The following is a 26,417-nucleotide window of genomic DNA, read 5'->3' as shown; positions in this document are numbered from 1 at the left end:
TCAGCTTCGAAAGGCTGCAGCACGCTCACGACCCTTGTCAGGATGAGTGGATCAGATAATGGATGGATAGATGGTAGACTGTGTTTTGGACATGACCCCCAAATATGTACATTATGTCAATTGGCTGTCATCAGCTGTTAATAGACCATCAGTGCAATAGTTCAGCATGTTCTACTCTGTCATTGTATACTCAGCCTGAGGGAAGGTTAAAAAAAACAACCCTTTCATCTTAGTCTGAATAAGCTGCCACACATGCACCAGCAAGCCTTATCCTGCACTTTTCCTCTATTTGATTTTTTTCTTGGCTTTTATTAGCCCACGAAAACATTCGAACTGAAGTGGGCTATTCGAAAAAATACAATAAACAGGAAATGTTGTTTTATTATACTGTGTGTGTGTAAACTGTGTATATATCTTGCACTCACAATCAAACTTGGGGACAATTTGTAATAAAAGAATCAAGCAAACATATTTTATTTATTTACATTGTCAGCATGAACTAAAATGAACACATGAATGTGTGCAAAAAAATGAAAAGCATCTTAAGTTGTCTTTCAGTACCCTGTAACAAAGTTGGATTGTCGATTCGTGGAGGAGTGGCACAGTCAATGATTGTGCCACTATTGTGCTATTGTGGAAGCGTATACTCTGAATATCTAGCAGCTCCCTTTTGTCTATATTGCTTGTTCTTCCCCTTCATGGCCTTCCTCGTGTACCTGAAGCGGGGTTTCCAAACAGGGTTCTTCCCTGCTGCATAAAGCCCATCCCGAGACACGACTGGGACCCTCCTCAATATCACCTTATCTTGTCCATCTGCAACTTCACAGGTCCAATTGTCAGAGGAGGATGAGGAAGTGGTGGAGGAGGTAGAAGAGGAGGATGAAGATGAGGGTGACAGGGAAGGGGAGGATGAGGAGGAGGATGAGGATGAGGAAGAGATGTGAGTGTTTGAAGAGGGCTGGGCTTGCGAGGGTTTGGAGGCAGTGTTCGAGACCTCCTGAATTAAGAGCCTCGAGGTGTGGGGACAATAGGAGGAGGATGAGGACGAGGAAGAGATGTGAGTGTTTGAAGAGGGCTGGGCTTGCGAGGGTGTGGAGGTGGGGTTGGAGGCAGTGTTCGAGACCTCGTGAATTAAGAGCCTGGAGGTGTGGGGACAATCCAGGTCTTGTGTGGTCGACACATCCGTGCCGCAAGTGGTCGACCAAGAGCCTCTTTTGACACCCTGAGAAGACAAACACCTTCAGAATTAATTGCGCTGCTCCATGTTCTCACTCAAAACAATTTGCAGTATTCTTTGGACTTTGTGAGTCAGGGGTACAGCTCAATTTTACAGCAATTTCAATGCTGGCAGGTCGAAAAACCTCGTTTTAAGAAAACCCCTTTTAACGTTTTGGCACATACATCTTTCAAAGGTCCATAGCATCCTGTACCTTAGCAAAAAAGATATTGATCCCAAACTTTCTGCAAGTGTTGAAAGACAACTCAGAAGTAAATTCTAATAGCAAGTCAGGACATCGTCCAAAATTTTAACCTTTTAAAATGTGAGGAAGGTCGACATCTCAACAGATGAAATAGGGCACAAAATGTCATTTAACCTCAACCACAATACACACACACACACACACACACACACACACACACAGAACTTTACATCTAAAACAACTTTACAATAAGAGCGTAAATGTCATCATATCATCGGTCTTTTTACCTCATCATTTTCCGTCTCCATGCCGCCAGATTGTGCCAATTTGGAAGGCATGGCACCAATATCAACGGGTACCTAATTTTAGTTTCGGTTTAGAGCGTATTATCTGTGTCATTTTTTTCACACATTGGCGACACAGACGTGCGTCACTTACCTTTGCAAAAAGTCGAGCCTAAACATGACGTCAAAAAGAGCCACGTCCATGTGGTGGATTTCCATTTCAAAGAGACATAGAGACAGAATTTAACGCTAAATATCGCATCGGCGTTGCCGCCATAATGGATGTGGAAAAGCGGTAATGACGACGGTGATGATGATTCGTCATGCAGCGATTGATAAAACTCAAGAATGCAAAAACAATCTTTATCCGTTATATTTGAACGTTGGTGCCTTTGGGAAAATCCATACGTGTTATGTACGTTTCAAATTCAGGTAATTATCAAATGTAGCACTGTCACTTTAAGAGCCACACTAGACCAAAACACGCGGGAACATAGGGAGCGCGTGAGAATCAGACCAGGAAGGGAAGTAAGGGTGACAGGCACGTGAAGGAGGGGAGGCGCTGAACTGTGCCCACTGCTTGTCCCAACTTTGACACACCCATTTTCGTCGTCGTAACCCTGGCGATATTCAGGTAATTGGTAACTAGTTTACCATGACGCATATTAGGTGTTAATTTTGGACAGATGATTAATTATTTGAATGGTATTGGTAGAGCACAGTATCGTGGTTTGGAGTTTGAAATCTACCACTAGTGAGTCGTGTGAACAGCTGTACAGCGTAAGTGTTCGCAATGTTACAAGATGTAATTTTTTTTTTTTTACTGTGAAATTATATGAACTGTGTTATCTGTTCTTTAGAGGGGAGATCATTTGTGTTTTTCCACGTGCTTTGTACACATCCAACACACCGGAACGTATCGAGTAAGTGTGTCTGCATCACAAAACATTGGGTTGTAATGATTATTTGTTCTGCACTAAGAAGTATTGTGGCTTGGAAATAATGTATTTTTATTGCTGTTTCTCTATTAAGCAAGCCACTGCCGTTGTCTATTGTGGCGTAATTGTCTTTAATCTGTTGGATAATTTTCTTTGATCTCTTAGATCCCTTTTCGAACTCTTTTAAAATTCAGTTGACATCTCAGACTTTCATCTTAAAGCTGTACAATTTCTCGTTGTTCAGTCGGGAATAAAGCCCACATAAAAATGTTGTGTTCAGTCTCGTCTTTCCAAAGACTCGGCTACATATGGTAACATTAATTATTATCACAGCATTTTATTTTCGTACTGGTAGGTCTAAACACTCATAAAACATTATAAGTGGGTTGTTTGCGCACTAATATTCTAAACAAATACAAGATGTATATATAATCAGAATAAAATGCATTGCATTTTACTGCCTTTTCTACGGTCATCCCCTCTTCTTAAAATCTCCATTGCGCCATCATTTGTTCCATTGGCGTGCAGTAAAACCTTTTACAGAGAGAATACAGAATTACGTTGCGATAATGACGGATTAATGACTGCACTCGGCATTCCTCGTTCTTCATTTTGGAGAACTTTAAACTGCAAACGGAACACATGTAAGTGTGAAAGGTGACCCCGAGTGGACAACAATACAGTATGTAGACGTTCACACACGACAATATAGAAATGTCAAATTAGCGCGACCTTTACCTGCTGCAGTCAACAATGCGTTTCCATGGTAATATGTACACAGTCACACACTATCCGTTTAAGTCCTCCACGAACTGTGGTGCAAAAGACATGTGAATTGGATTCACTGATTTTTGCACAGTATATCTTGTCAATTAAAAAAGTCCATGACTGTTCCGCTTCACAAAAATACTCATTGGAATGTATCGATAGGTTAAGTAGAGATATGTTGTTGGTTACTTGTGAGGATAAACTGGTGGACAGATGGTTTATGTTTAATATCAAGTCCCCAGACATTCTTCGCCTCGCTTTCTCACCACTGGCTGTCCTAGTTTATAAAACAAGCGCTACGATAATTCAACTTCCGGACGTTTATCCAATCAGAGTCATTTATTTTGAGAAACGTCCTTCAGCGATAAATGATTGGCTGGTTTAACTTTATCTGCCTGTTTTAAAACGCCGTACGCGTTTAAGAGACCGTTGAAGTCACATCAGTGTATAAAGTCAGCGAGCAGTCGTGTTTTTACATTGAGTGAGGAATTAATGATTTAATTATTGGGGTAAGTTGCTTTAACAACAGCAGTTCTTCGCCACGCTAACGATATCTAGCCAGTGAAGTTGGACCGAGGTGTTTATCATTGTCAGCATAATGTTAAAAGACGACCATTTCTTGTGGATGTTCGCGTGTGTGTTTCCACCCCGACCAAGACAGCCAGTTAAAATATCGCTTCTTCCTTCCCGACAGAATTGAGGAAGGTTCCGTCCAGATGGCATTTCTTAATCTGGGCGTTAAGGCTTTACTCAGCTGGGTAAATTGACGCTAACATGGCTTGCGGTATTTACAGTTTTAGGTTTTGACCTAACCGCCCCCATTCTGTTTTCAGGTCAATAATATTATATTGGCCCATCGAGAAATTAACATCGAAGAGCTACGAGATGGGGAGTTCCTGCTCCGTGTTGTTCACAAACTGTGAGTACATTAGCAGTCCTGTTCATTTTGAACATATAGCTTCTGTTGTTTACTCTTGTTTTTCTACATTTATTTTCAGGAAAAAAGAACCAAACCCCCCTTTAATTCAATCAACTGAGGAACGTTTTAAAGTCATTGCAGAATTTGTGGAGAGTGAGTTTGACATCTGTCAGAGAATTTTTATTTCTCTCTCTCTCTCTCTCTCTCTCTCTCTCTCTCTCTCTCTCTCTCTCTCTCTCTCTCTCTCCCTTTCAAAATACTGACGTTCTTTTCAGATTACTGTCAATTGGGGCAGGTAGGTGTGACACATGACTTGTGTACTGTGCCATAAAAAGTGTGCGTTGTCCTAAACAATGCAATTACAGTATACAGTACTGCATTCGAGGAAGGTGGGAAATCGTATCAATGCCACTCGGATTTATTTATCTATTCATTTATTTCATTGGGACAGTGCACATAAATAAACACAAGAATAAACAGTTGAGTAAAGTCAACTTGAAAGGTGTTTTTTCCCCTCCCCTGGGAGTTTGGCACTTGGGCCTCTCAGTTCCAAGGGGCCTTCTAGTGCAGTTTTTATCGGAAAAGTCAGACTTCCCACCTCCATCAAATGCAGCATTACTCCACAAATACAGGGCAATTTAATGAATTAATCCTGAAGTGTTTTTTTTTCCAAGAGCAAAATATAAAATTTTCAGTTGCACTTATTTACCTGCACACTGTATGTTTTTTATTACTAATATCTGAAAACTATTATTTACCTTAATACCTTCTTGTTGGCCAGACGATTGCAGATTTAGTCCAACCAAAGGTACATCATTATCATGGGACAACATAAGAAATGGAATCAACCTGACTGTGGAAATTGCAAAGGTACATGTGGGGAAAGCTGGTCTGCATCCTATTGCACGTAATATTTTGTATTATTGCTGTTCTACATATGTAGTTTTTTGTATGTGCTGTATTTTAAACTGGCTGCTAAACACTGTTCTGTAACATGCTATGCTTGTATTGTGACTCGCGTGCCATACAAAAGATACTGAGGATGTCTGACCTGCTGTGTATATTTTCAGGTGCTTTTGTTGTTGGTTTACCATGACATGATGAGTGAACGCTGCACACTTAAGACTTTAGACTGTGAAGTGGAGGTAAGCAGGCAGAATGATTTTTGCAGTGTTAATGTGTTCGCAGTGGTTATTTTGCCTTGCCCAGCAATTGCCACCCAGTGTTTACACACAAATCGGCAGAGGACTAAAAGTCCAAATTTGGCACCAGTTGTAAGTGTGCCAGCTCGTGGCATAGTGGGTAGGCCGTTCTCACAGAAGGTGATCTTTTATTCCAACCCGCTACGGGTTCAAATACTCTGTACCCTTCAATCAGAGCTGCTCATGGCAAAATAACCTCTGCCTCATGTGTTTTCTCCATTAAATCTGTGCCATCGTAAACACATTTCCGTTCTTTCTCTTCAGAGGGAAATTGCAAATCTGACTCTTTCTTTTGTGATGGAGAGTCATGGCAGTGTTTTTCTGAGCAGTGGCCTCGATGCCTACTTGGCAAAGCGATGTGAGTCTCTCATCCATTTCTTGCGTGTTAGATCTCATCTGCATTTAGGCTTAATGAAGCACTTTTCATCTGATTTGGTTTGTCTCCGTCTTTCAGATTTACCTGTGCCTCCAGAAATATTGGCGCGAACAGCAAGCACCTCTACTTCCAGTGCGTCAACAGCCTCTACACTCTCAGATGAAGACTCCCCTGTGTTCCATCGCACAAAGAAAATCACATTTGTGGATATGCATACTGTGGCATCGTCTTCTGTCAGGTATCATTGGCTATTATACATCCATCCATTCATCCATTTTCTGATCCGCTTATCCTCACAAGGGTTGCGGGGTGTGCTGGAGACTATTGGGGATCGCAAAGGCTTGAGTAGGTTCCCCCTTTGGGCAGTTAAGATCCTACTTTCTGCTCATCAAAAATACTCGTCGCAGCATGTTTTTAATGTCACCTCTCCAATTGTAAAACATTCCTTGTCCTAGAAATGTACACGAGCGCATGGCACACAAAACGTTCCTAAATACAGTTTTTGTAAAAATCGCGCAATAACATGCCATTGTCCACCCGGTTTGCTGTTTCTGGTCGTTAATGAGGCCTTCCTTTGACTTGCATCAAGACAAGTTTAACAGGTCACGACAATTTCGTGGAAGACTCTTCGCGCTCGTAAAGTAGTGATGGGAAGTACTGTGACGAGGCTTAAGCTTGAGTGCTCGTGCTACTTATGTTACTAGTACTTAAACTGTTATGGGTGTTCCTTAAAAAATAATTAAAGCTGAGCTGCCATTTATTCAGGGAAATGAGCAATATTTAAAACCAGTGCAGAATTAACTGCATTGCTCTCAAGATTGTTATTCCACTGCTAGCGCTGGCTTATTTTAAACGTCTTTCACCCGCTTGGCGTAATGTCGATGAGCCTGGACATTTGTGTTTCCAATGTATCTCAACTAGACAAGAGTTTGTCCAAAATGGTGAACTGTACAAAAAAAAAAAAATGCGCTAAAACCTGTACCAGCAATGTACGGGTTATGCCCAGTGTGTCCATTGTCCTGACTTGAATGGTCAGATCACAAATGATGACATATTTCTACTTTTATTTAACAACCGTCCATTACTTATTCATTTTGATTGTTTTGTTTTAACTCTATTTATTTATTTCCACAGCAAGTCTCCTCTTCAGGATATAATGAACACACCTAAATTCCAATTGCGGAAGATCCAACGACAGATGATCAAAGAGCAAGATTATAGGGATGGACTGGAGAAGGAGCTTGCCGGCAAGATTAGCCTCATTACACAAAGAGGTGCTGGATTTATCTATGTTTTATTTTTTTTCTATGTAGTGTCTCGATCAGTGCTTCAGTGCAGTCTACGTTTCTGTGCAATCATTTCAAAAAACACGAAAAACTGTTGAAGCGATCAGGCCAGACCTTTGTTGCATCGTTTTTGTAATCTGATGTGATCCTGATTTGCGGCTGCGCCATAATCCTTTTGTTAGAATTTTGTACAGGTTTCACAGTTCATCGCAATTAGATCATTTTCTAAGAATCATTTCTCTTATGACCCTCAAGACCCTCGTAAGGACGACCGCTATAGAAAATGAAAGGATAAGCTGACTTGGGAGTATAATGCATGCCTTCCCTTTTAACGTTTTGTTCTTGTTTTCCTCAGAATCTCATATTAACCAGTTACAGTATTGCCTGGACAAGATGAAAAGGGAGCAGAGTGATCAAGAGCTTACGACTAAGGAACAAATAAATGAACTTGAGACCAAGAATAACTCGTAAGATCATTAATTCTGAACTAATGCAGTGGTTCCGAACCTTTTTTTTTTTTGCTTGTGTATCCCGCATTCTTTTCGTCTTACTTTGTATGATGAGGACCCTCTCACTCAAGGGTTTTGGTGATTCTCCGACAAAAGGACGTTGCACAACTGATTTATGAAAAGAACATCGTTTTACTTTGCAAGTGTAACAATGCTCAAGGGTTCTATTTTACTTCATTGAGCATTGTGCACTTTAATTTTGCAGTCATCTTCACAGGATGGCCACTGCTTGGAAGAGAAGCAACGGTACTGAACTTTTAGACAATTTGTCTAAGCATGGAATGAACAGCAAGACTTTATTAAATCCAGTTGTTCACTTCCCTTCTCCCTGATTTAAATGTTTACATGTTATTTTCAGTAAAAATATGAGGATGTGATGTTAGTTTAAGCAGGCTGTGTTTATTGTGATGTGAATGAACAGACCACATTTTAAGAAATTACCAGCCCCCCCTACACAAAACCACTATAAGGCAAAGCCAAGTTATTTTCATGAATGATAGCACTACTAAAGTGGGTTGTCACTCACCATTCTGATATTTTTCTTTTAGGTTACAGCTGCGTCTCAACGAAATTTTAAAAGACAACAAAGACTGCAAAAGTAACTTTTCGCTGATGGAGCGAAAAGTGAATGAACTTGAAGAGGAGAATGGTGTCCTCTCGTCACAGGTATCTGCACTTGGTCAAACCTCAGAGGCATTCTCTTAACTAGGTCCCGACAGGTTTAAAAAATCAGTCTGCCGATTAAAAATCAAATATAAATGTGTTAAAAATGACACATTTAACTACTGGAAATAAAATCACACAGATCTCTTAATGACGTCATCAATGAAATGTCTTGCGCCAGGCAATCCATTCCTGGAACCAAAAAAGAGAGTAACTTTTAAAAATAGATTTACAAGTTGACCCCCACTCTCTGCGGGTAATAGGAACCATGCCAGCCCGCAAATAGCGTAAATCCGTGAATATTTGATGACCATTGAAATGCCGACAATATCGGCACGAAATGCAAAAGGAAATTTGTGAGTGATGGGGCTGTCCTAAGTGTGTCTTGGGTTGAACTATTCACCTTTTGGTTGATGACACGCAAGTGTCGAAAGCTATCGGTATGCCTGTCAACAGCCACAGCAAGAGGAACTCACTAGTGATGGGCATGACTGTTCTTTGAACTGTATCAATTCATTTAAAAGATATGCTAGTTTTTTTTGTGTTGTTTTTTGGAAAAACTAACCCAATGAAGACACGGCAGTGTGCCTTCGATCTTGGTGAACAGTGTTGTTGTCAGATAGCACACTTTAGTGCTCACTGACCTAATTACGAAAAACAAAAACATCACGCCTGTAATGTATGTGGGGGTTATTATGTATTGGTGTGCATGTGTACATTTGTTCATTCATTGATATTTTGAATAACGCAATCTAAGTGTATGTCCTTAGATTAATGGATTCCAATTAGAGAGCATTCCTACAAGGATGAATGAGTAGTGTTTTTGCTGAGTGGTTCCGTCCTTGGCAAATCAAAATCATTCATACGCAATACGTTCATTTCGTGAACTGGTGATGTCGGTCTCATTTGTGAACTGAAAAGGTCGATATTATTGCCTTGAAAAATATTTTATTGTGGCAGTTTTGACCCTCCAATATTTTTTTAGGTGCTCTAAAACAATAAAAATACAAATTGACAAGTTACTCTTGGTTTTCCTGAGGGAGTGAAGTGTTGTGATCAGGTAGTGCATTCTCTAACTCCAAATAAAAGCACCATCTTATTGTCGGTTAGTTTTTCCATACAGCACCTGTGTTTGGGTGCTTTAGAATTAGATTCGACAATTGGGCATAAGGATGGAGGCGGTCTGTGTATAAAATACTCGTACACCCAAGTATTATGTTTCCTCAGATGCGTAGAGCCAATGCACAGCTGTCGATATTTCAAGCTGAAGTTGGCAGGCTGACCGAAACCTTAGCATCTGGTCAAGAGGAGTGGAGAGCCAAAATGGACTATCTACAGTCTGAACTCGGTCAAGCCACTGCACAGAAGGTAGGGGTGTCTACTACCCAATTGAGGTGCGACTCTTCCGTTGCCTTGGGATTTGATTCTGAATACATTTTTGATTCTAGATCTTTCCTTTGAATTAATTGTGTTGTTGTAGGTTGCCGGTGTATTAACATTCTGTTAATATGCATATGAATGAGGCAATAGTTACAATAATGGTTGCGAACTAAATTATGGTAATACTTGATGACGCCATATGGCATTTTTATAACACAATAGACCAGGAAACAAGTCCAAAATGAACAGTGGCGTGTTACGGCACAGAATATGTCAAAGTGATTACACATATAGGACTTGAATATAAAGCTATTCTTTTAAAAACTGGAAATGACGTGGTAACTGAACATGAAGAAAATGGGCTCCATGACCCACTTTTAGCTCCCAAGATCCAGGTGAGAATCACTAATCCAACAATTCCAATGTTTCATACTTGGTTTCATTACAGGAGCTCCTGGCCGAACAAATTCAGATCCTCCAGGGGAAGATTTCATGTTTAGAAGATGAAATTAGAGGAGCTACAAAGCAGGATGTCGGAGAAAACATGGGGCCTGTAATGGAGGTAAATAAAGTTACTGTATCATGATGGGTTATTTGTCAAGTGAGGAGAGGAATTTGGACTCAGAAGGTGAAAAGTAACGAAAGTCTTATCTACGAAAATACAAAGTAACGACAGAGAGTAGGGCTGGATGCAGAAGACGGGGAAGAGAGCTAGCACTCTGACTGGGAGAAAGTGCAACATACATGTCACTCAGTAATCAGAGTTTAGATACTGGAAGACACCTGGCCTACATGACATAAGGGTAACATAATAAAGGGATATGGCGACCCGATGGTTGACTGGTTACGTCGGCCTCACAGTGCAGAGTTGCAGGTTTCAATTCCGGCTCCGGCCTTTCTGTGCGGAGTTTGCATGTTCTCACCGTGCCTGTGTGGGTTTTCTCCAGGTGCTCCGGTTTCCTCCCACATTCCAAAAACATGCCTGACGGGTTCATGGAACACTCTAAATTGTCCCTCGGTGTGAGCGTGAATAGTTGTATGGCTCTGTGTGCCCTGCCCACTACCCTAAGACAGCTGGGATAGCGACCCTAGTGAGGATAAGTGGATCAGAAAATGGAGAGATGGATAATAAAGGCACAGCAACTGAGACATCATGGAACAACCAGTCACAAGATGATTCATATTTAATGCATTGTTAAAGCATTAGCTTTAGTAATTTTGTATATTTTTAAATTTCCAGAGAGATGAGCTGGAGTGTGAAATTGACTGCCTGAAGAACAAGCTGGACAGCACATTTGGCAGCTTGAAGAAGGCTGAGGCCAATGTGGAGGCCAAAATACTGCAGCTTTCAGAGTATGAGCAAGAAATCGCCAAACAGAAAGAACTCCTAGAGCAACAAAACCTTCAGATTGAAGACATTGTTCAAGCTAAGGATTGCATTTTGAAAGAGCTGCAAAAGGAAATCTCTGAGCAGAGAGCAGCCCTTCAAAAAGAGATCGATCATCTTAAATTTCAACTCGAGCAAGCAGAGCAGCAGAAAGCTCAGGAGATGAGTGAGATCCAGAAGCTTATTGCTGCTTTACAACAAGAATTGGACACTCTGAGAGAAACTACTAGAGAGAAGGAACACCTCCTTAATCAGGCCAAAGAAAAAGTGAAAGATCTTGAAACCAAGTTTCATGATATAACCGCAATTTTGGTGGATAAAGATAATCAAATTAATGTTCTGAAAGAAGAAGTTAAGGTTTTTACAATTGAAACTATGAAAAGCAAAGACGAAATTGAAACCAAAGACCAACTGCTGGCCCAACTACGACTGGAAACTTCTAATCAGCAAGTTGTTCTCCAGAATAGAATCCAGACGTTGACAGTTGAAGTGGAAAACCTGAGCTTGTCTGTTCAACGGGCTGAACAAGAAGTTCAACTTAAGCATGACCTCTTGGCTCGAACCGAACAAGAGAATATCAAGCAGAAGGAAGTGCTTCAGCAACACATTTTAACCAGTGAGGTGGAGGCTTCCCGGCTTAGCACAGAGATCGAGGCCAGAAATGAGCAGCTTGTCATTTTGCACAAGGACAGTTCTAAGGAGTCTGAAATCCTTCAAGAACAGATAAACCATCTAAAAAGCCAAGTTGATCGTCTGAATAACTCTTCGAAAAAGGCTGAAGCCGATCTTCAATCTTTGCAGGAACTGCTTGCTCAGCAGGAGCAGGAAAGTGCTGGTCAAAAAGACCTTTTGCTGCAGCAACTGTCGGTTTCTGAAGAGAGTGTAAGGACCATGAAGGCAGAGATCCAGACTAAAGAGGAGCATATCGCTTTATTAAACAAGCAGTTTTCAGAGACGTCACAACTTCTTCATCAAGACATCCACAGTTTAGAGGAACAGGTGGAAAGCCTCACTTCATCTTTGAAGAACGCTGAGGAGAATCTGAAATCCAAGGAGAGTCTGTTTGCCAAGCAGCATTCACAGAGTACTCTGGAAATGGAGAAACTGCAGACACAGATGATTTCTTCTCAAGAAGAGGTGAGCAGACTGATTTCAAAGCTACATGCCAAGGAGGAACAGCTCAGTCTGCACATGAGTGAGAGCTCCACACAGTCTGAACTGCTTGAACAGAAGATTGATAGTCTTGATCAACAACGAGAGAGTTTGAATCATTCTCTTTGGATTACAAAGGACCAAGTGAAGGCCAAAGAAGATTTAATTGTTAAGCTAGAGAAAGAGAACACTTTCCACATTGAGGCACTCAAAAAGCACAACATGGATCTTTTGCAGGAGGCCAAACAATTCAAGGAGGAAATTCAAACCAAAGACCACCAGTTTGACTTGTTTAGAATAGAGAGCAGCAAGCAGTCGGAGTCGCTGAAGAATGAAATTCAGAGTCTCAAGAGACAAATACAAAGTGTCACTGAATCACTTCAAACTGCAGAGGAACAAGTCAAAACAAAAGTTGATCTCCTGGTAAACAAGGAAATTGCGATTTCAAGGGAAAGAAACGAGTATCAAAGCCTAACGGAATCCTCTTCTGCAGAAGTAACCGTGCTGAGGGAGCGCATACAGGCTCTAGAGCAACAGCTTGCCACGCAGAAAGAGAGCTCTTTACAGACAGATATGCTACATAAAGAAATCAGCCAGCTAAAAGACCAGTTGGCAGCGGTGAATAATTTTCTCTCCGAAGCCGAGCAGAGGGTTGAGGCCCAGTCGGCTATGATGACAGCACAAGAGCAAGAATGTGTTCACCAGAAAAAGCTTCTGAACCATCAACTGTCTGCATCAGAGGCAGAGATGAGGAAGATGACTGTGGAGATCCAAGTTAGAGACGAACGTATCATGCAACTGAATGCCAACCACTCAAAGCAGTCCGACTTGCTTGGTCAAGAGATCCAACATTTAAAGAAACAAGTAGAGTCTCTGAGAGAAGCTGAAGAAGATATTCATATTAAAAATGATTTGTTGACTCGGCAGCAGATGGAAAAAGACATGAAGCTTCAGGAGATAAGCCAAAAAGAGGAGATCCTACAGAAACGGCTTTCCTCCTTTGAAACAGAAATTCTGAAGCTCAGAGAATGTCACGATGAGAAGCAGAAACTCCTCATTAAGACTGAAGAGGAACTTGACCTGCTCAAGTCTGAGTTGGCTGCTGTCAAAACCCAAACAGCTGAGAAAGACCACAGCCTTAATGCTGAGCTCGCCATCCAAGCAAAGTTGGTTCAAAAGGCGAAGCAGGAGGCTCAGGACAATGCCAAGATGCTTGCTAAGATCCAGGATGAGGCTGCCAAAACGACACATGCACTTAAACTCGAGCTCGTGGACCTTAAAAGACAATTGGAAGTCATGTCTCTCCAACGGACAGATAAAGGGCAGCAGATACTCGAAACCCAGCAATTGTCTGCTCATCTGATGGAGGAACTGCAGCTGTCTGCATCTCAGCCAGATGTGAGCAAGATGAAGGTGACCGCCTTGAGCCAAAAGCTCAAGACCGCCCCGTGCTTTAAATACTTAACCTGCTCATCATGCGGGTGTCTCTCTCTTTCTCTCTCTCTCTCTCTCTCTCTCTCTCGCTCTCTCTGAGACTTTGTCGGAATGCCAAGAACCGTCCCCAATCCTGAAAACCTCAACGCATTTGCACTTATTTCGAGATTGGTCACTTTGCTGACTCTGAAATCTGCCAGCAAAAGTTATCTCTCGGAACAGTAACTGTTTCAGGCTGTTCATATCAAAATTTGCATAGTCATTTATGTCACACTGTCTTTGAGAAGTAACCCGACAGCTCGAGCAAGCAATGCTAGCTTCTGGCATGACCGGTGCTCAACGCTGGATGCAGTGTGAGAATCATCATGTCCCCCCCCCCCATTTCTAACTAAAGTACAAATAATGTAAATTCCATGCCAGAAGATGGCAATTGGAGGGGACAATAACTGAATAATATGCTCGACATGATTTATCTGCATTCACAATAATTTGTGGAGCAAAATTGCATATTCATCTCTTCTGAATGCAGTCTAAATAAAGTTACATATGTTCTAAGTTATCCTTTTTTTCACTTCTGCTTATATTAAGGTGGCCTTTGCTGACCTAAATCTGTGTACACACAACCAAATCCCTGGTCACCAAGGAGGAATGTCGGAGTCATTTTACTTGGAGGTTCCGGGCTCACGCTCAAATGTTCACACCAAAGTGGAACCCAAGAGAATTATGAGCTCGGACAGTCTGGACCAAAGCTCCCTTGAAGACCTGCTGAACAACACAAGGTTTCATTTTGCTTTAAGTGTACAAGTATCAAGTGAACAGAAATTAATCTAAGGAAAAACTGATATTCATTTGTCCCCCAATTTTGCAGGACAATTTCGGCACCTGATGAATCGAGTACGCCGCTTGTTCGTAGTTCTGAGAGACTGGCAACCAAACGACGTGGTCTGAAGGCTGAGTCACTGGAAACTCTTTACTTCACACCAATAAATACTCGGCACATCAACAGGTAAATGGCAGAGTTATGAGTACCGGTACTTTACAGAGTTTGAGTTTTAACTTGGTGTACATTTGTCATTGTCGTGCAATTATATGGTAAAGTATATGCATGCAAATACCTTTTTTCCCCCTACTTTCCTCCCTTCAAAATTTTGCTGCTGTAAATTGCAAATTTCCCCATTGTGAGACAAATAAATGTTTTCTTCTCTTACATTAATGACTACAAAAAAAATTACCCTTCCAACATCAAAATAAAGTATGGTATATACATTTTCTTAATCTAGAACCACTGCGGAAAGCAAAACAGAAGTGGACTTGCGCTATACAAATCCATTGTCGTCTGTCAAGAGACGGAGGACAACGCAGGTTATCAACATAACCATGACAAAGGTAATGGAAACATGTTGACATGCCTCTCAACTTTAACATTCAAACAAACTGCATTTCTAAAAGTGTTTCACTGCAATCAAGGGGTCGGATAAGGGCATTAGCCCACCGAGCTGCGAATATTTGAGTGTTTGCGAAGGTAGTGAATGTTGCATTCTTGTTCAAGGTCGCAAACGGTTGCCAGACGTTCACCTCTATTTTTCTTCTCGCAAAAGATTTTTGAACATGTTCAAAATTCCCTTGCAACAAGAAACACGACAAACTACTGGCGAACATTTACAACTTTCAATGAACCCTGATGCGAACGTGCATTTTGTTGCCTTCATCAACCTTTGCAAATTTTCGTCCAGTTACAGTCAGTTGCTTTTAAATAATGGTCAAGCAATGTTATTTGCACAAATACTAAATTTACTGGAATAATGTATTTACCACTGCATTGGTTCAGGTTATGGGGCAAATTGGTTATATTGTCAGAATGGAACTCAATGAACAGAAGATTACCCCATGTTGTCAAATAAATGATAGGTAGGCTGCTGGTGTCCTGGTTCAGCTATCATCACTGTCCAGTGGCCATCCAGTGTCAGTGAACGGGCTCTTACAAAGTAATCAAACTTTGTTCTTTAATCATTGTGGGTAAACTCTAATTGGACTCCTCTTCAGAAAACTCCAGGCGGCGTTGAAGGGGAAGAAACGTTTTACAGCCTGGCTTCAGCTTACTCCCAGCCCAACCTCTCCAGTGCCCATGGCTCACGCCCTGTGTCCATGGAGGTTTTTGACACACCCGCGAGAATGACCGCCACTGCCAGCGACCAGCTCAGCGGTCTTCCTGGGTATCGGCGGAGCACGCTCCATTCTCAGAGTAAGTTTGAACCTAGTCTCGCACCACAGTGATGCATCAAAAAACACTCAAACTATCATTTACCGTCTATTTTCTTTATTTTTTAAATGGCATCTCACCTTTAGATGAGGCTCAAAACAATTATACACTCAATTTTCTGTTGGCTAATGTGTTCAGCTGCAAGTACGTTTGGCGTTGGGGCAGAGAACGAGCCAGAAGGTGCGTCTGACGACTGGATGAGGATTGCTGAGCTCCAAGCCAGGAACAAAGCTTGCCTTCCTCATCTCAAGAGCAGCTATCCTGTGGAGTTTGAGGTTGGTAGATATGTGGTTCTATGTTGTAACACTTAGACCCCTATTGTCACAGTCTTCCTATTGTCATGACCTTCAGTACATCTGTGACCATAACTGCACTTGCTTGACATTTTAAAAGTGCCAATCAGAGGTAGACATAGCATAATACAAGCCGCTTGAACCAATGAAGCGCACACGCCGAAACCCGGCTGAGTGACCAAGCTTCGTCTCTAATGGAGAAACCTAATAATAAATACTCCTCCTGTAAATCCATTTACATTTAAATTAATTTTAAATATTTTATTGATGTAAGTTGCAGTGTCGGTTCATTTCACCAATTCAACCCCTTGTCTCACTTCAGGCTGGCTGCAAGAGCGTGCTCCCTTTCACCGACGAAGATGTACGTACAGGTGACCCAACGGAGACAATTCGACGAGCGTCCGTCATGCCAGGCCAGCTGCAGGACTCTCTGGCTTCCCATTGCCACTCCCTCGCGGCAGTGCAGTCAAGTACCGCAGCCGGCGTCCGTTCACACCGTCTGTCTTTGATGGCCGACCACCCAACGTCTAAATCGGTCGGCTCTTCTCAACTGAAAAGCCCGAGATTCACAAAGCGGGCTGCCTCGACATTATGTGTTCCTCAAACTTCACCTGAGGTTAGTCTGTTAGCCATATCGTCAGCTCTGTATTTATTCAACATTTAAAAGTTATATTTATTAAGTGTAACAAGAGTTTGGAAGAGAGAGAGAGAGAGAGAGTGTGTGTGTGTGTGTGTGTGTGTGTGTGTGTGTGTGTGTGTGTGTGTGTGTGGTGTGTGTGTGGTGTGTGTGTGTGTGTGTGTGTCATGTGCAAATACATAGTGTACACTGTATCAGACTTCTCATTCATCTTCTCAGGTTGATCGCAGGCAGTCTTTGATGTTCACCGTCGACAACACCCCAAAGAACAACGGCAGCAGCAATTATCTGAAAAGAGGCCTGAACAAACTCCGGAGCTCCACCCGAAAGTCGCCAGGCAAAACCTCCAAGAGGTCTCCCGTGAATGCTTTGCAAAAAGAAAACAAGCAGGCTGCCACTTCCCGTACTGTGGCGCGTCGAGCGGCCAGGGGTGGGAGCTTCAAGTCACCCCAAATGGTCTTGAGGGGAAACAAGAAGTCCCCTCAAACTGTTGCCAAGTCTCCACGGTTGACGACAAGCACTCGCAAGGTAAGTGTGAGTTAAATTGCTCTTACAAAGTAATCAAACTTTGTTCTTTAAGCATTGTGGGCAAACTCTTATTGGACTCCTCTTCAGAAAACTCCAGGTGGCGTTGAAGGTGAAGAAACGTTTTACAGCCTGGCTTCAGCTCACTCCCAGCCCAACCTGTCCACTGCCCATGGCTCCCGCCCTGTGTCCATGGAGGTTTTTGACACACCCGCTAGAATGACAGCCAGTGACCAGTTCAGCGGGCTTCCTGGGTATCGGCGGAGCACGCTCCATTGTCAGAGTAAGTTTGAACCTCGTCACACCACAGCGATGTATCAAAAATAACTCAAACTATCATTTACCGCCTGTGTTTTTTTTAATGGCATCTTACCTTTAGATAAGTCTCAAAATAATGATACGCTCAATATTCTGTTGGCTGATGCATTCAGCCGCAAGTACGTTTGGCGTCGGGGCAGAGAACGAGCCAGAAGGTGCGCCTGACGACTGGATGAGGATAGCTGAGCTGCAGGCCAGGAACAAAGCTTGCCGTCCTCATCTCAAGAGCAGCTATCCTGCAGAGTTTGAGGTTGGTAGATTCATTCTCATCTGTTGTAACAATAAGACCCCTGTCAACCTGGCGTCACACCATTCAGTCCATCTGTTTCCATAACTGCACATGCTTACATGTTCAAAGTGCCAATTGGAGGTAAACATGACAAGAGAAGCTGCTTGAACCAATGACACACGCGTGTGTATGTGGCACACCGTCAAAATTGTAGCGTAACTTCTTTACATCGGTCGCAATGTCAGTCTATGGCATTAATTCAACCCCTTGTCTCACTTTAGGCTGGCTGCAAGAGCGTGCTCCCTTTCACCGATGAAGATGTACGTACAGGTGACCCAACAGAGACCATTCGACGAGCGTCCGTCATGCCAGGCCAGCTGCAGGACTCTCTGGCTTCCCATCGCCACTCCCTCGCGGCAGTGCAGTCAAGTACCGCAGCCGGCATCCGTTCTCACCGTCTGTCTTTGATGGCCGACCACCCAACGTCTAAATCGGTCAGCTCCTCTCAACTGAAAAGCCCAAGATTCACAAAGCGTGCTGCCTCGACGTTATGTGTTCCTCAAACGTCACCTGAGGTTAGTCTGTTTGCCATATTGTCAAATGTAAAAATTGTTTGGATCGCAACTTTTAAACCTGGTCAATCACTTGACATTTTTATTTGCCAGAAAAAATTGAAGGCCAGCTGCTTCCCCCGCCCTCTCACTCCCAAAAACAAGAATGTCAACAGTGGACCCTCCAACTCACAACTTGACCCTGTCCTCAGTCCAGTGAGTTTGACGAAGGGCTTATGTTGCGTAATATTGATTCATGGGTCACTGTGGTGAAACGTTTTACTATCCTGACTTCCATCCGAGCTACATGGTTTTCCACTCGGTGACGTGAATGTTCGTCTCTTCGGATGTACCCTGTGAGTCATCCGTGAAAAGTGAGGGAACACTGTTCAATGATTTGTTCGTATAGTGGAGGTTGGCTACATTGGCCAAAAATTTTACTTGTACCGTTACTTCACAATATAGCCAATGTAAAACCTACTCCTCCAAATACATGAGTTTGTGTAAGTATTCAGTGAAAATATTACATACTAAAGAACTGGTGAGTAACCTCAGTCTCATTTTTGTTCCAGCATGAGTATAAATTGGAAAATTATAAAGGACATTGCTCAACACTCACAATACAAAACTGTAATAAATGAAACCTTTATGAAATGACAATTATGGGAAATTTCTCGAGCAGGAATGGCCTTATTGGAAACAGTCTCAGTTTAAAATTGAACAGACAAAAATAAATAACAGCTTCAATTGGAAATGAGCTAATCAGACTTCTCCTTCATCTTCTCAGGTTAATCGCCGGCAGTCTATGATGTTCACCATCGACAACACTCCGAACAAAAGCAGCAACAACTACTTGAAAAGAGGCCTCAACAAACTCCGTAGCTCTACCCGAAAGTCGCCAAGCAACACCTCCAAGAATGCCATGCAAAAAGAAAATAAGCACGCTGCAGTTTCCCGCGCGGCAGCGGGGCGAGCGGGCAGGGGTGGGAGCTCCAAGTCACCCCAAGTGATCTGCAAAGAAAACAGAAAGTCACCTCAAACGACTTCCAAGTCTCCACGGTTGACGGCAAGCGCTCGCAAGGTAAGGAGATGGTCTTGAATGAAAAGGTGGGCAAAGAAAGGACCTGCGTACTCTGTTATTTAATCTGACCCACCATTTACTTTTGAATCCCATAATAGTGTTTTTCGTATTCCCTCTTTAAAATTGGTTATCTGAAATGGAAACCAAATTTCATCAAGCTTTCCATTAATCTCATTAACTGTCGCTTTGAAAGTTTGTCATTATTTCCACCCTAAAAATGAACGTGTTCAGTCACGGTGAAACCTTAACCCTGTTTTCAGAATTGCGTCCCCTTCAATCATGAAAATCTTCCTGAAGAATGACAAGGTCTATGTTCAATGAAAATGATTTGCATGTTGCTTTTTGTTTATACTTGCTTGTGGTTAGCTCACACTTCATGACAAACACTGACACTGTGAGGGTGCCTTCACATATTCTGGTGATCAAGTTATTGGGTGTCAACACTTCAGACATGGCAGTGCTGTTTTAAGTCTCTTCAAATTGTGCTGATATTTTTTATACCTTCTAATCTTTTTTTTTTTTTTTTTTTTTTACTCTGCAGATGAAGAGGAGGATGGTGTGAGTTTTTCAGCAATTCAACATGACTGTTCAGTTAAAACTTCATTTTACGCACTTTTAAGATTTGACTTTTTGTTTATTTGAATGATTTTACTATATTTTCTTATTACTTGTACAATAAAACATTTTGGAATGACAAGTTGTGCCGTCTGAACATTGAGCATTAGTTTCCAACAAATATTAAATAAAAAGGTATTTTCGTTTAGAAAATGCGACATCAGAGAGGCCTTCAAATCATTCCATTGAAAACCTTACCGATGTTCACATTACCTGAAAGCTGCACCCTTTTGAAACACAAATTACTCTGAGGGCTTTTAAAAGTAAATTTTGAAGTAATTAACATGAATCAATGCTGTATACTAGATTTAAACATGTATAAGTTAGGTTTGTTTATGAATAACAAAATACAGTAAACATATTTTAAAAAATTAAGTCTGCAAAAAGGTTTACGTTGACGTCACGTTTGTTAAACTGCGCCGTGACATCCTCCGGAAGTGACGTATTTTGTTGCACGCGCAGTGCAGCTGTCATGTGATAGCTGCTCTTCTGTGCCCACCCCGACAGTAGCTGGCGAAGTCTCGAACTCCCTTTTGATGAAGAGCAAATAACCACCAAGCCGAATTGTATGATTGTTGGCGCGGACAATCACGGCTGCTTTCTGCGGGAAAACAGGGAAGCCGGAGGGTACCGGACGCTGCCATGGGCTGTTGTTACAGCAGCGACAACGAGTCGGCAGACCAGGTAGTTAGCCGTTCAGCTTGCTAAAACTAGCTCCATAGATTTTGTTCTGCGATTGTGCGTGCACGACTCGACCCTAAACGGTTGTCAGGCTAAGGACAGGTGATTTAATGGAATGCTTGTTTACTAAAAGTGGTTATTCCGCAATTTCACTTTGAAAAGACATTTTGCACGCTCAGCGACGGTTTAGCTCAGGCCAAGTGTTTGTTGATTGCACACGGCGGAAATGAGAACTGCTCAAAGTAGCTAAAGATGTAACGGGTTGCTTGTCCATGTATGTTAATATTAAAGTGAAGTTACTCCCAGTGACCACATTACTATGACGTGTAAGCAAGAACGAACCTTTATTGGCGTGGCTGCTGTCTAACAAAGATCACAAGATAATTCTAAGTTCCCAATTTGTGTTGTGCCGTGTGACTCAAGGTCTTCCTCAAATTCCGTTTGAGGAAACATGCATGCTGCTACATTGTAATTTCAACTGTATCATAGATGCCTTTTTTCAGCTTCATCTAGTCGAGTTTGCAACCAAAGGTGGCAAAAGTACTCACGCCGTCTACCAATCTTATTATAGTTTGGGATTTTTCAGTCGTCAGTTTTTACTTTTTTAACTTTTTGATTTTAAATTGCAGTCAGTTTTAAGAACGAGTTTAATGTTTTAGTTGCCTTTTTTTGGTCCTAAGTAAAATGCACTGAAATAATACCAGACATCTAAAAAACGTCAACTTTGTCTTATGTATTCACTAAAACAGTTTGAGCATTTGGGTAACATAAAATCCCATTGAATACTTAACGTTTGACATCCCGACCAATAGGATAACGAACGCAAGCCGCTGATCACCCACCCGAACCCTGTCAGCAAACCCCCAAATGGCACGGACTGGATCACACCAACAGTACCTTCGGCCCGAACAGACGAACAGGCCCTGCTCACATCCATCCTCACCAAAACGGCACAGTAAGATTGTGATCCACCCAACAGCTGACTCAGTCCGATATATAGTAATATATATATATATAAAGTCAATAAACATTCTCGTTTGTTGTGCAGGAACATCATTGATGTGTCGGCAGCTGACTCCGTCATGATGGAACAGCATGAATATATGGACAAAGCTCGGCAATACAGGTATACTTCAAACTTTTTTTTAAGGTTGTCCTGTTTAGAATTCAATTACTGGTACTCTATTCATGCTTAATTCACACGTTGAAGACTGACTTGACAAAATGGAAATTCCTCAACAGACAAGTGCTATTTGGTTGGGTTGAGTGAAGACAAACTCTTCCATTGTTTCTGAAAACCACTTTTATGACATTTTTACAGGAAGCTCCCTATCAAATGCTTTGGGTCCTAACCCTGCATGATGGCAGATGAAAAAGTGAAGAATGCCAAAATAAAAGAGCGAACTAGAAACAATATTTTCAACTCGTGCACATCCTCAGTCACTGAGAAGAGCCAATTGAGTCAACCAAAATATTGCCTGCACCTGTCACAAAATGCGTATGAAACACATTTGTTTGTTTCGCCTCCCCAGCACAAAGCTTGCCGTTTTGAGCAGCAGTATGCCCCAGACGAAAGGCCTGGCTCTCCCCTCCCTCACTAGCCAGCCCCACCAAGTGCTCGCCAGTGACCTGGTGCCATACTCGGATGTTCAGCAGGTAGTCACACACAACACATTCTGACATCTATTAAGTTGTCACTGGGATGTGTCATGCTTTGAAAATGCTGCACCGGATTGAATATGAATTTGAGTAATGCCGTTCTTCTCTGCTTTTTCCTTTCAGGTATCCAAGATAGCGGCATATGCCTTCAGTGCAATCTCTCAAATCAAAGTAGATGCTAAAGAAGAACTAGTGGTCCAGTTTGTCATTCCTTGATCTGACAACTCTGGGTTGCGTATCGCTCCTCCCATCATTCGAGTCTGTCCCCGTCACGCCTGCAACCAGACCTTTCACTACACCCATTTATGCAGTTGTCTTGTGCTTCTCGTCTCTGCCCTCTAAATGCACCGTAGACACCGACACAAACGCTCCACAAACGCAATCTCGTTACACTGTACCAAATCGAAGGTCAGTGAGGAGTTATTCTGTCACCTCGCATCTTCAAAATTGGCTTCCCCCTGAAGCAGAGTTGAAGTCAAAATAAAATGTGCAAGTCCTATTATTGATCCTGATAGCTGTTCTTTGTTGTAACTCATTTCATTTTTGTTTACAATGATGCATTTTAGATGTCCATCTGAAGAATTAGATGATAATTGCTTTGAACCGAATAGGAAAAACTGTTATTGCTAATCATTTCGTCTTTGGGGCACATGACTCAACACATGAATTTCTGTGAGGCTAAATGACTGGCCATTATTTTGTCTGTTCCCACTGGCGAAGATACAATAAGCTTCACTACCCTGAAGTTTGATATGGATGCGAATCCCATAAAACCTGTACAGCACTGGAGGCCTGCAGTTGGGGGGGGGGGGGGGGGGGGGGGGAGTTGGGATGCGGGCTTTCAAAACAGATGTGTATTATTTTTTTTGCCTTTGTACAGAATTTTCTGGCTAATTCTAAAGCTGAAGATGATTGTAGAAGGTGTTTTTGTGGAAAGTTCACAATTGGCTGTGATCTCCGATCATGACAACCGTTTTTATGAAAACCAACAACACTTTGAGGGCTGTTCGTTCGCTTTCAAGCAAAGCTTTTTTGCTGCAGATTGTAATATGAGTGATTTGTTTGTATTAATTGAAAACTAACCATTGTAGCTTTGTGCTGAGAGTGTTAACAATCCAATGTACCACAACAGATCGAAGCATCCAAGAACTTTGTGAGATTATTTATTTTGTGTTTTTAAACATACTGCTCTTCAGAGTCCATGGGGGTCTTGTCGAGGAAGTCCGAACAGTGAGATGCTCTAAAGGGATCTTGTGCAAGGCTGTGATTATTCTAGCCGCACATTTGAGCTTATTGCAATGGGTTCCTGGTATTTTTTTTGGGATTCAGCTTTTGTTTTGTTTCAATGATATGTAATACTACCTGAAATATATTTGTAATATCTTAGGCTAGTACCAAAAAAGTTTATCAAGTCATTAAAAACTTTCAACAGCTATTGTGTTCGACATTTTTCTACATGTGTTATCAATGTATGACAAATTTAAAATGGACCTAATGTATTTTTAAATAAGTACACACTTTTTAAATAACGGTCTTGGAAAACAGTTGCGAATTGGAACACAGTCACTACACTGTAGAAGTATTTCTTTTGCTCCTGTGGGGTCAGACCAGTACCAAGGCTCACTCCTGACATCCAGCGCAGACATCACGTCATTCCTGAACTCAAAAAATGTCGACGCAAAAAACCCCAACAAAATACGTTCAAGAAAAAAAAATATTGAAGATTTCGAATAAGCGGCCTTTCTGCCTCAAGTGGCATCGCTTTAAACATCGGGGTCTAATGCAAGCTTGATTTGCATTTAGAAACTTGACGCAAGGGTGCATGTTTGCCAATATTGGTTGTGCATTTTATGCTTTCTTTGCTATTTCTAGTGCAGGGGATGGTGTGTAAAATGTGTTGAATTGGAATTTTCAGTGTTCATTAATTCAAAACTAGTACCACCATTCATTTCAATATAATGAAAAACGTGAAAATCACGGCTGTATTTATAAGAATAATTTTAAGACAAATCTTTCTTTATATTGGATGCCTTTCAATTAAGATCTTGTGAAACTGTTAAATAGTTGCGGCTTCAAACACAGTCACTTAAGAGTTTCCTTATTTTGTTTGCCGGGGCTGGTCCTGTGGTGCCATATCTGTGCCAAGGCTCGCTCCTGAGGGGTCACAACACTGAAATCCATCGTCTTTAATCCACGCAGAGTAGATATCACATGACTCCTTTACAAAAAAAGAAAAAAAAATACAAGTAGTTATGTGAAAATAAATTGTGTTCTAATTGGTCTTAAATTAACCCACAAAGAGGAAAAGAAGTATAGACTTAATGATTTATTTGTAACCTGTAGGCCTTGTTTGTTTCAATGACGTTTCCATGTAAGGTGATGGTATGTAGATGAGAGAGACTCCGTAGCTTGTCTACCTCTGATAGAGAAAAAATACGGTTGCCATGAAGATACAAAACCCGCAGTTGGGGTAGTTCACACAAAACCTGGAACACACATATAAAATCACTTATCATATGCTCGAAGAACCTCCAAAACGTTTGTGTGAATGTACAAAAAAATAAAAAAGAGCTCACTTTGTCTATATTTGTGATGCGGTTGAACGAAAGGTCCAGCCAGGTGAGCAGTGACGGTTCAGCCATGAAGTGGCTGATAGTCTTGTGAAGGTCAAAGAGATTTCTAATATGATTGTTATTCAGACGAAGAGAGCCACTTTGGAACTTTCCTACTGAGTTTCTCTTTAAAGGTCGCAGACCTCTTCTTGGTTCTTCTGACTCCGTATCTGAATAAAAATGAATAATGAACTTCAGGCATTGCTGAAAGTTTTTTGTTGTTGTTGTAATCAGTCATTTAAAATTCATCAAAATATAAAAGGACCTTATTGAGAAATAGAGTAACTTTTGCAGATTTGAGTGGTAATTTGGACATGCAAACATAACACACAATTTCGCTCCATTAAGTCTACAGTACAATATTATAGATGTTCTTATTCTTAAATAGCAATTTAGATGAAATAGTGGCAACTTAGTTTAAAAAATGTCACACTGCAACGTACAGCTGTCAAAGAAACAGAAAAGTAAACTCGGTAGTGTACTCCGAGGAATGTCCTGAAAAGCTTGAAAGAGTATGAGTAAAATAAATAGCACAATTGAATGTCCTACCTGCCAAGTTGCTGATGGCTTTAAAAGATAAATCCACTGGAGCTCCATACATCATCTTCTAACATCTGTGATAAAAGAGCCTCAAGATGATGAAGGCACGTACCAGTCGTACCATTTTACCCTGAGGAAAGCGATGCTCAACTGCTATTACGAGGAATGCAGTTGTTTTACACACGCCTTTACACACAATGTGTCGTATATGTAAAAAAAATAAATAAATCAATTAACCAACGCGATTTGTTCGTTTACTATCGTGACAATACAGAAATGTCAAATTAGCGCGACCTTTACCTACTGCAGTCAACAATGCGTTTCCATGGTAACATGTACACAGTCACACACGATCCGTTTAAGTCCTCCACGAACTGTGGTGCAAAACACATGTGAATTGCGTTCACTGATTTTTGCACAGTATATCTTGTCAATTTAAAAAGTACATTATTGTTCCGCTTCACGAAAATACTCATCGGAATGTATCGATAGGTTAAGTAGAGATATGTTGTTGGTTCCTTGTGAGGATAAACTGGTGGACAGATGGTTTATGTTTAATATCAAGTCCTCAGATATTCTTCGCCTCGCTTTCTCACCACTGGCTGTCCTAATCGAAAAAAAACAAGCGTACGATAATTCAACTTCCGGACGTTTATCCAATCAGAGTAATTTATTTTGAGAAACGTCCTTCAGCGAT

At 41.5% G+C, this 26,417-nt stretch overlaps 3 protein-coding genes and 1 long non-coding RNA gene across 6 annotated transcripts; 3 read left to right on the top strand and 1 right to left on the bottom strand.

Annotated features, from left to right (window-relative positions):
• The first annotated feature begins 1,708 nt into the window (after nucleotides 1-1,708).
• Nucleotides 1,709-2,914, top strand: LOC147197138 (uncharacterized). Its single transcript, XR_015102460.1, has 2 exons — nucleotides 1,709-2,339; nucleotides 2,421-2,914. It is a non-coding gene; the product is annotated as an uncharacterized LOC147197138 (long non-coding RNA).
• A 1,202-nt stretch (nucleotides 2,915-4,116) lies between these two features.
• numa1 (nuclear mitotic apparatus protein 1) lies at nucleotides 4,117-20,310 on the top strand. 2 transcript variants are annotated; one of them, XM_086126244.1, is made up of 26 exons: nucleotides 4,117-4,169; nucleotides 4,245-4,330; nucleotides 4,410-4,483; nucleotides 5,112-5,200; nucleotides 5,401-5,475; nucleotides 5,797-5,890; nucleotides 5,987-6,146; nucleotides 7,043-7,182; nucleotides 7,550-7,661; nucleotides 8,252-8,369; nucleotides 9,594-9,734; nucleotides 10,195-10,308; nucleotides 10,987-13,683; nucleotides 14,308-14,498; nucleotides 14,588-14,725; nucleotides 15,000-15,105; nucleotides 15,763-15,961; nucleotides 16,118-16,254; nucleotides 16,595-16,888; nucleotides 17,129-17,437; nucleotides 17,525-17,717; nucleotides 17,866-18,002; nucleotides 18,263-18,556; nucleotides 18,647-18,748; nucleotides 19,320-19,613; nucleotides 20,155-20,310. In XM_086126244.1, exons 1-26 carry the CDS (start codon nucleotides 4,128-4,130, stop codon nucleotides 20,173-20,175), a joined length of 6,357 nt encoding a protein of 2,118 aa, XP_085982370.1. In that variant the 5' UTR covers nucleotides 4,117-4,127; the 3' UTR covers nucleotides 20,176-20,310. The 2 variants fall into 2 exon arrangements, with proteins under 2 accessions (XP_085982370.1, XP_085982369.1); XM_086126243.1 differs by having other exon boundaries at nucleotides 10,987-13,698.
• A 369-nt stretch (nucleotides 20,311-20,679) lies between these two features.
• On the top strand, nucleotides 20,680-24,003 carry lamtor1 (late endosomal/lysosomal adaptor, MAPK and MTOR activator 1). The gene is made up of 5 exons (XM_086126150.1): nucleotides 20,680-20,912; nucleotides 21,722-21,864; nucleotides 21,958-22,035; nucleotides 22,442-22,565; nucleotides 22,692-24,003. The coding sequence occupies exons 1-5, from the start codon at nucleotides 20,871-20,873 to the stop codon at nucleotides 22,782-22,784; spliced, it is 480 nt and encodes a 159-aa protein (XP_085982276.1). The 5' UTR covers nucleotides 20,680-20,870; the 3' UTR covers nucleotides 22,785-24,003.
• On the bottom strand, nucleotides 23,716-26,311 carry lrrc51 (leucine rich repeat containing 51). 2 transcript variants are annotated; one of them, XM_086126149.1, is made up of 5 exons: nucleotides 26,021-26,311; nucleotides 25,730-25,794; nucleotides 25,145-25,350; nucleotides 24,906-25,054; nucleotides 23,716-24,786 (listed from the first exon to the last, which is right to left on the bottom strand). In XM_086126149.1, exons 2-5 carry the CDS (start codon nucleotides 25,782-25,784, stop codon nucleotides 24,651-24,653), a joined length of 546 nt encoding a protein of 181 aa, XP_085982275.1. In that variant the 5' UTR covers nucleotides 25,785-25,794; nucleotides 26,021-26,311; the 3' UTR covers nucleotides 23,716-24,650. The 2 variants fall into 2 exon arrangements, with proteins under 2 accessions (XP_085982275.1, XP_085982274.1); XM_086126148.1 differs by having other exon boundaries at nucleotides 25,730-26,311.
• Between the last annotated feature and the right edge of the window lie 106 nt (nucleotides 26,312-26,417).

Source organism: Hippocampus guttulatus, chromosome 12 (genome assembly GCF_054856545.1).
Source record: "Hippocampus guttulatus isolate MCC_2025c chromosome 12, RoL_Hgut_1.0, whole genome shotgun sequence".
Lineage (NCBI taxonomy): Eukaryota > Metazoa > Chordata > Actinopteri > Syngnathiformes > Syngnathidae > Hippocampus > Hippocampus guttulatus.
The sequence above is the reverse complement of the archived record's forward strand: the minus strand, read 5'-3'. Positions and strand labels throughout refer to the sequence as shown.

Bases quoted from the DNA above. Each gene is read 5' to 3' on its own strand.
- numa1 (XM_086126243.1), top strand. From the start codon at position 4,128: ATGGCATTTCTTAATCTGGGCGTTAAGGCTTTACTCAGCTGG. The intron at 10,309-10,986 runs GTAAATAAAGTT...TTAAATTTCCAG, and splicing joins ACATGGGGCCTGTAATGGAG to AGAGATGAGCTGGAGTGTGA. The intron at 14,499-14,587 runs GTTTCATTTTGC...CCAATTTTGCAG, and splicing joins GACCTGCTGAACAACACAAG to GACAATTTCGGCACCTGATG.
- lamtor1 (XM_086126150.1), top strand. From the start codon at position 20,871: ATGGGCTGTTGTTACAGCAGCGACAACGAGTCGGCAGACCAG. The intron at 21,865-21,957 runs GTAAGATTGTGA...TTTGTTGTGCAG, and splicing joins ATCCTCACCAAAACGGCACA to GAACATCATTGATGTGTCGG. The intron at 22,566-22,691 runs GTAGTCACACAC...TTTTCCTTTCAG, and splicing joins CATACTCGGATGTTCAGCAG to GTATCCAAGATAGCGGCATA.
- lrrc51 (XM_086126148.1), bottom strand. From the start codon at position 25,784: ATGATGTATGGAGCTCCAGTGGATTTATCTTTTAAAGCCATCAGCAAC. The intron at 25,055-25,144 runs GTGAGCTCTTTT...TGTGTGTTCCAG, and splicing joins GCATCACAAATATAGACAAA to GTTTTGTGTGAACTACCCCA. The intron at 24,787-24,905 runs GTTACAAATAAA...TTTTTTGTAAAG, and splicing joins GAAACAAACAAGGCCTACAG to GAGTCATGTGATATCTACTC.